At 34.4% G+C, this 8897-nt stretch overlaps 1 protein-coding gene across 1 annotated transcript; it reads right to left on the bottom strand.

Moving 5' to 3' along the window:
* Window positions 1-2159: 2159 nt before the first annotated feature.
* Window positions 2160-8358, bottom strand: LOC133818061 (uncharacterized). Its single transcript, XM_062250748.1, has 11 exons — window positions 8266-8358; window positions 7934-8223; window positions 7521-7756; window positions 7195-7437; window positions 4579-4717; window positions 4251-4404; window positions 4053-4169; window positions 3527-3619; window positions 3276-3450; window positions 2521-2679; window positions 2160-2416 (listed from the first exon to the last, which is right to left on the bottom strand). The coding sequence occupies exons 1-11, from the start codon at window positions 8356-8358 to the stop codon at window positions 2346-2348; spliced, it is 1770 nt and encodes a 589-aa protein (XP_062106732.1). The 3' UTR covers window positions 2160-2345.
* Between the last annotated feature and the right edge of the window lie 539 nt (window positions 8359-8897).

The following is an 8897-nucleotide window of genomic DNA, read 5'->3' as shown; positions in this document are numbered from 1 at the left end:
AAATGAAAAAATTCACAAAACAAGAGAAAAAGATCAAATTATAATAACTAGAATTGTTGTAATTATAAAAACCTTACATTCTGACTGCCTTTCTCCATGCCAAGAGCAAACAATACAGCAAAACGAGTGTGAACTCAGAATCTAAAGAAAGGGTCTCAAGAGACTTGCAATGTACGCCCACTGCTTCCAGTAAGACATCAGTTATCTTAGCACAAGCAGCAATACCAAGAGCTTTCAATGAATTCCCACAACCAAGAGCTAATTCAACTAAACTCGCATCTGTTAAGGCCTCACAAAATCGCAAATTTAAATCCCCAAGCTGCTTATGGACAAAGTGTTGGTTTTTATTGATCAAATCAGAGATTATGCGCAACGGAACAACAATCAAATTGTCAGATTAATCCCATAAGATTTCTAGATCTACTTCTTCACACTCATATATATATTGAATCAAGGACAAGAATAGAAACATTACCTCAGGTCCTTCCTTGCTGCTATCTTTTCGTATGGCTGAATCCTTGAGATCTCACACCAAGATCTTCCAAAATGTTCTCAGTCACCCAAAGAACGAGTGTGGGCTCGCTATACAAATAATAGGCAATAACTATTTATCAGATATTCTCAACACATGAGATCTGATAAAGTTTGGACCTAGGTTTTGTGAAGAACAATGACCTTTGTTTTTGTCACTGATCTTTTTCTCTGAGAGAATCCTAGATATTTTTCTATCCCTGAAAACTTACGTTCTGTGAAAACTGATATCCAATATTTAATAATATCCAATATATTAAAATATTTGTTATTTTAAACAAATTCAAAATAACTGATCAGTTATCAGATTTTTGTTTAAATAATAATATTTAAATCAAATCAAAATATCTCATTATTTATTTAATATTTAAATAACTAAAATTGTGGAATCAAGAGACCAAGTCTATCTCTTATGCGTGTAGCATAGTGTTTGTGCACTGTGCCACACGTGTACCACATGTATGTGCAGGCATGTGATTTTTCCCAATTTTATTATTATTTAAATACCAAAAATCCCAAAAATAAATTAATTCAAAATTAATTATATTTTTGTTAAATCAAATAATTAATTAATTCTTAATTAATTAATTACACATAATTAAACAATAATTATGTTTGATACATAGAAAAATATTTTACTTATCACATAAGTCATTTTTGCCCATTTTTGTATTTGCCTTTGACTGTGATTGTTTGAGCCATTTTGGGGACCATGAACCTATAACATTAAGCTCCAATAAATTGAAACTAAATAATTAAACTCTTTAATTATAATAGTTAATTTATTAATTATGATATTACTCCACTATAAATTCAGAATTGCACTCTTTATGTTATAGATATACTCTTACAGAAATCTTTTTCTTAAGTCGTCCATTGATATAACCATCTTACAATAGTTCAACCCTCTAATTAATTAGTTCATAAATTAGAATGGAAGAATTACCATTTAACCTTTCTAGTTTACTTCTTATTCCTTAAGTACCATTAATTCACTAGTGAATAATTAATCTATAATCTAATTATAGATTTGAGCTCAAAATCATTCAGTTCCAGAATTAACCTTTAAGGGAACTAATATACGATCCGTTAGGAAAGATTAGATTCCGTATTGTTGATACATGTTCCCAGCCATCCATGATATTAAATCTCCAAAACAAAAGTCATTAGCCTCATTCTTTGAAGAGACCTTAACGAGTGAATCAAAAGATTTAATAAATATGAACAGGAGTTCATGAACACTCAGGATTTAGGTTGATCTATAAATGATCATCAGTTATGATATGAATTACAAGTCTTTATTGTTAAATGGTTTTTTGGATAAAGTCTTTAATTCACGTCGGTCCATGTCATATATAATCATATTATATAAAGCACCTTTACTGAGATGTCTTTCCACATCAATAATCCGAATCTAGATTATTTGTATCATTATGATACTCAATAAACCGTACTTACAACTCCAATTAAATAATTCCATAACTTTAATTTGTTGTTGTTGACTATTTTTATTCATTCATGTGATCTTAATTCTCTCGTACTAATACAAGATCACATCCTCAATGATGAATATGGAGTTTTTATGATATTTACAAAATTATTCAAACAATAATTTGACAATCTAAATATGACAATAATAATAAACCAATATATTTATTTATTCACAGAAAAAACAAATGTCTTTTCATGCTTTTAGGACACACTCCTAACACAAAGGAGTAACATCTTTCTCTATTGATCTTGCTTGGGGCTTGATGTTGCCCAGTGACAGGATAAATCCACCCAAACGTTCAGCCTGCTGAAGCGTATTGATTTTACTTGGTCTGTACGTGTACCGGAAGAACTTTATAGCAAGAATCGGACCCATCCCTGCTGCAACTATGAGCTGTAATAAAAAAAAAAGTAAAAATAGTTTCTATTAGTATATAAAACTGCAATGCCAACAATGGCCTTGACTTTGACTTCTCTATAATAGAATTTTCAGGTTACCAACGATCAGATGTTGCATCAAGGAAGAGGTTAAATGAACCATAACAACGACAATTTGAAAAACAAATATAGCTCCAGTCAACTTGTCAATCATAGCATCCATAGCTGTAAGCTTTGGTTTAGGTATGCACCTACTCATACCCAACTTGGTTTCATTGCCTGATAAAAATAAGAATAATTCACTATGAAAACTCGTTGAGATAACATTAAGATACACGTATATTATGATATTCTAACATTACAACATCAATCCTCTGGAAACTTCCATAACTAAAATTGGTCAGATTGCAGAGAAGGTACAAAATTTGTAGGCACTGAAGCCATCAACCACATGACAGCCTTTAAAGAGAGACATATATATATATATATATATATAGATAGAGAAAGAGAGAGAGAAGAAGAAGAAGCATGATTCACTTAAATTTGTGCTATTCCCATCAATCAGAAATACAAGTTTTATCAATTATTATTTCTTAAGATACAGTAGCAAGTTTGGGAGGTACTAAGATATTTCCCTTGGCATATTGATGTTGATAATTAATATGAAAGTTGTCGACTTCACCAGCAGATGTCATGATTAAAGTACAAATTTTCATACTTTATTCATAATTTTTTTCATATACTGCATAAGGTCATTTACCATTTATGAGAACTTCCCTTTTCTTATTGCTTCAAAACAAAACAAATATATGCATGCATGAACAGAGAGGTATGCATTAAAATATGGCCTTGACAACTAGAATAAACAAACTTGCCTGTATAAACAGCTACTCCACATGCCCATTCGGTATTCCGCAAGTAACATGACTGAAGAATTGTGTTTTTAATGGTTAATGGGCACATATCGTTCTCAATAAAAGGAGGAAACAACCGTAAATTTGCATCAAATCTTCTAATGTCCTTGTCAGGAACAGGGCACTCAATCACACCCTGAAGAGAGAGAGAAATGCATCATCACTTATTAAAGTGAAATAAAACCCGATAGAAATCTTCATGGAAAGCTTACCTTGATTTTGTGCAAGAGTTCTAGATCAATCCCCATGCAAGCTGAGGGAATAAACCTGGTCTTTAGATCCGTTTCACCATCTAGAGCAGAAGTCTGGAGGAAGTTACATTATCAAGTTCTTGACATGTTTAAGAAATTGTAAAGGTCAAAAGGAAAATAGTTACAGGATTACAGAAAAAGAAACACTGCCATTGCAATAATTCTACGATATAAGCATGATTATGAATGGAAATTTAATGTACTATAAAGTTTTTGCTTCTTTAGAAATGAATAATCTTCTAAGCATGCAAGCAACACCAAACAATGTCAGAGAAAAGAAACCCCGAAAGTGCAGAGGTTTAGGTACCAATAACCTAGCTAAGGTCCTTTTTGCAAAAATAACTTTCTTAGGCTTACTAGAGACTTTGGTTGGATTCCAAATTTTATCGGTACACTTAAGCAGCCTCACTATCTATGACGAATAAAGGCTGAGTGTTGCTTATTGCACCAAACTTGGTCAGTTACTTGTCAAGGATTTTATATTTACCTCAACATAGCACATTCCTTGCGGATCAGATGTCCCAATCAAAACCAGATCACATGGCACTTCATCATTCTCTCGGAGCCATACTATATTACCCACATGAATATCTTGTGCTTGAACCTACAAGTGAATACGACCAGTCAGTTTGTCACAATAAAAGAAATGCAACCAAAGAGGAGTAAAGAAAAGAAATGTGTATACATGTTTCTTTATGCCCTGCCTCATAACCCAAACTTCTTTCTCATTCGCTTTCTTCTCTGAAAGAAATCTGTGGTAATCATCCCATGCCTCTTTTGTTGCAGAGACAACAAAAATGAAAATAAGTGGACCCCATGTACTGGTAGGATTTACTGGACTGTCCGTTGCCGAGAAATATGGAGAGAGAGTGTGAGAGCAGAGGTCGGGGGAGGCCGGAGGTAGAGGGAAACAGAAAATCAAACAACCCATTAGATTTATTCCCAAATTAAGCTCGATTAGCATAAAAAACCAATGACCCAGATCAATAACACCTAAAACTATATATCCTTACCTGGCTTGCCAAGACCGAAGAGGATTGAAACAACCCAACGAATGGAACCCTACTGACAGAGAGATAGAGAAAGACGAGAGAGAGATGGAGGAGATATGAGGGATGGAGGCTGAGATTTGAGGGATGGAGGAGATGTGAGCTCAGATTTGAAGCAGGAATGGTGAAACCGAAGATAGAGTTCGGACTTTACTTAGCCGAAGAAGAAAATGGTGAGTCCGAAATTGGTGTGATTTTTTCTGAAAAAAAATGTCTGAGTGGCGGGATGCCAAAATATTATCGCCTTTTTATTTTGCTACATACATAACATTCACCATAATACTTTTTCATTTCTATTATATTCATGTGTTATGGAAATGGGTATTTGGTGTAGTGCCAATCATTTACACTAGATGAAGAAGAATTGAAAGTAAGAGCTAAGATAGACAGGAATGAAAATAAGCCTTTATTATTGTTCGCATTATTACAATCGGTAGGAAACAAATCAACATTGTTGTTACAAGAGTTATTGATAGAATCATTACAAGTAAAAGCTGATGAAATACTTAGCTACACTGCAGCAGCAGCAGCAGCTAGTAGTAGTTATAGTATGATAGTTACTGTGGATTTTGGTTCAAGCCGGGACTTAGTTGAACACTCGTAGCAACACTTATAGATTTTATAAGTTTAACCTATAGTTTAAGAATATTAATTATAACATAAGGTTTGATTAATATAGCTGATTATAAAGATGTTATTTATTATACTATAAGATTTAGATAGAGTTAATAAGAACATGACATTTGTCGTGTGCAGGTGTATTTAAAGATTTAACTATTGTTTAAATAGAAAGAAAGTTCTAGAAAAATATAGAACCTTCCAAGACCATTAAGAGCATGACATTTGTCACAATCTTGTTGATGTGAGGAATTAAGCATTTTTAAGTGGATAATTCAAAAATAGAGGTTTCTAGAAGCTCTAGACCCTTCCAGAACCTGCTGGAATCTCGTATTACTCAGTCAAACCTGTTTTATCATTTCAAATTAAGCTGATAATGTGCAATTACGTGTTTAAAATATTCACGTATGCCGATATATCGCAGCCTAGGCGCCTAGGTGCAATTACGTGTTTAAAATATTCACGTATGCCTATATATCGCAGCTTAGGCGCTGATATATCACCACACGGGGAATACGAAAAAACATGTGAACTTCGCACAAATGCATCGACGAACCCTCGGGATATAAGCCCAGGTGATATATCACCTACGATGGGCGATATATTGGCTCTAGGGTTATATTTTCAAATGTTTTTGAAACCGAGCTCAATTCAACACTTAACCTCTTGACTAGCCTCTAAATGTTTTGACCGAGTCTTAAGCCTCTGTTGAACGAATATTCAAATATTTTTCAATTAATATTCATTATTTTATTCAAGCTAAAAGAAGATCTTTCCACACTTTGAACTCTATAAATAAGACCTAGTACCGAGCCATTTATCTCATTCTTCAAGCTTTGTTCAGAGCCTTCAAGCTGCTAGGATTACTATAGAGTGTTAAACACTTGGGTTGGGGTTTAAGCTTTATCATCTTAAGCTTTATAAACACTTGGGAAGTAAGATAAATAGTGTGTTTTTCTATATAGAGGTATAGTTCGGTGCTAGTACATCTAAAGGTATTCATAATCTTAAGTTCATTTCTGTATGTTTCTTTAGTTTCCTTTAGTTTTCTTTAGTTTTCATTCAGATCCTAACTCATTGTTTTCAATTCTTGGTTAGGTATTTAAGTTCTTTGAACTTAAAGTTTCTTTTCGGTAAGTTTCATTTTGGTGGTTTAGTTCATTTCTTTATCATCTCTTTCTTTAGAAATACTCACATTCTTATTGTTGGTTTTAGGAGTGTTCCAAATCCCGTCCTTGTTCTCATATCTCGGTATTGGTAAGGAAAATATGATAGAATTTATACGTTTATATGATATGTTATGCTATCTTATGTTATGTTATCTTATGTTACATTATGAATAGTATGTTTATAGACCTTGGGCATATGACTTGTATAGCTAACAAGCCCCAATAAATTATGGGCATATGACTTGCTTGGCTAGCAAGCCCCACCAATCTATTGGACATATGACTTGTTTAGTTTACAAGCCTCAAGTAGTATAATGTCCATTGTAGTAGTATATGACATATGTTTATAGTATATGTTCATGATATAGTTTATGTGTATGTTTTATGTTTTTAGTAGATTTTTCTTGCTTGGCATTAGGCTCATTCCTTTATTTTTATGTATGCAGGAAAATAGTTATGGCAGCGGAAGGGTTCTTGGCAGCTTGGGGTTGTGTATTGAGGAAGAATGGATTCGGTGGATTGCATGAACGATTCGAGGACGACGTTATTTTCAGTCTTTTTAATTATGTTTCTATGTATTTTCCCACTTGGTTTTGTAAACAATTTTAATTAAGTTAAAGTTATGTTTTATTTTTCAAATAATGGGATTCCATACCCCGAATTTATGAATTTCAACATTTACTTTTTAGTTTTTAATAAATTTATGAATGTTTCGTATGAATGTTTTCTTAAAAATAATGTCTATGTATAGTGGTTTTAATGGTCCAAAATTTAGAATTAGTTGGGTCATTACAGATAGAGTCTACACAAGAACATTTAGAGCAAGTTGTAGCAAGATTGCACTGTAGAGGGACCTCATAATTGGAGAGAGACTTTTGCGAGAGCATGTACAAGCCATCCTTAATTCTCCCTTTGAGCAACACTTTCCCTGAAAATTTGTCCTTAACAAAGCAATAAGTTGAATGAAATTCCATGAAAACATTATTATCCTTAGTAAGCTTTGAAACACCAACTAAGTTCTTTTTAATTTGAGGAACTTTCAAGACATAATTTAACTTTAAGAATTTGAAGAAGAGGGCAGGGTAGTGTTACCAATATGAGTTATGAGAAGTCGCTTACCATTGCCTACAGTAAGAGAATCTGAGCCAGTATAAGGACTTTCAGTTTCAAGATGTTCCATGCTGAGGGCTACATGGTTTGTTGCACTCGTATCAGCATACCACTCCGTGTCATCACCAAAATCAAGAAGGGTAGTAGTGTTGTATGCTTGAGGAGAAAAATGTTCATCAATCTTAGTCAAGTATGCACGGGAGGGACTATCACAAATCTTTGGGGTAATGAAGGTTTCGTCAAACCTATAATGGAAAATTGCACCAGTGTGGTCGACCTTATGACAGACTTGACACATAAGTCTAGGAATATTGTTGCCACGACTATAGAATCTCTAATTGCCCCTGCAAGAATTAGAGTGCATAGGAGCACCATGACCATAGGGACCTTGACCACAGTATCCTCCAGAAGATTTTCCATACCGTTGGGGTCCAAGAGTCAAATTAGCAACCATTTTGTTATTGAGTTCACCCAAATAATAGTGTCTTCCTAGTCTTGTTTCACGAGACAGTAACAAAGACTGAATAGACTCAAAAGAAAGGTCATCAACTCTATTGGTGACATGAACAACTATAGGGTCAAATTCAGGGCCTAACCCATTCATGAGATGCATTATAAGATCATGCTCTTCTAATGGATATCCAGCAGTCGATAAAGAATTAGGTAAGAGTTTTACTTTATCGAAATAGTCAGAGATTGAGAGGTTACCCTTCTGAATAATAGAGAGCTGAGATTTGATTTGAAGTATTCATGCCTTCGATTGACTAGAGAATCTCTGCTCCAAAGCTTTCCAGGCAGAATTCGAAGTGGTGTATTGTGCAAGAACATTGAGAACAGCCTCTGGCATAGACGAGTGAAGCTAGCTGAGCAAGAGCTGATCTTTGCGAACCCAAGAATTGTATTATGGGTTTGCTGAACCATCAACATTCAAGTGCAGAGGAGGAATAATAGTGAGAAGAACATCATCTAAACCATGTCCGGTCACTGTGGGCAAGGCTTGCGATTTCCAGACCAAGAAATTCAGACGATCTAATTTCACCGTGAGAGATGAGCTTAACGAATTCGCAAAAGGGTTGGTGGGAGCAAGCGTTACAGCAGAAGAACTTGCAGAAGTTGCCAATGGCGGATTGGGTGGAGGAGGAATGATTGGAGGGGTCTGATCGTTACGAGTAGTAGAATTGGTAGGATTGGAATCATCAACAACATGATCCATGATCGACTCACGTCAATGGACCTGATACCATGAAAATGTGTTTGAACTTATCTATACAAAGGAGTAGAATAGAGCAAAAATGAGAGGAAAGAGAGCCTTTGCAAAAGTTGCAAAGCTCAGAAAAGGATTTGTTATTTATAGATGATTCAGTACAAGAGATAAGCTTTCATAAC

This window comes from Humulus lupulus, chromosome 1 (genome assembly GCF_963169125.1).
Source record: "Humulus lupulus chromosome 1, drHumLupu1.1, whole genome shotgun sequence".
NCBI lineage: Eukaryota > Viridiplantae > Streptophyta > Magnoliopsida > Rosales > Cannabaceae > Humulus > Humulus lupulus.
This window is presented reverse-complemented; position numbering and strand designations above follow the sequence as displayed.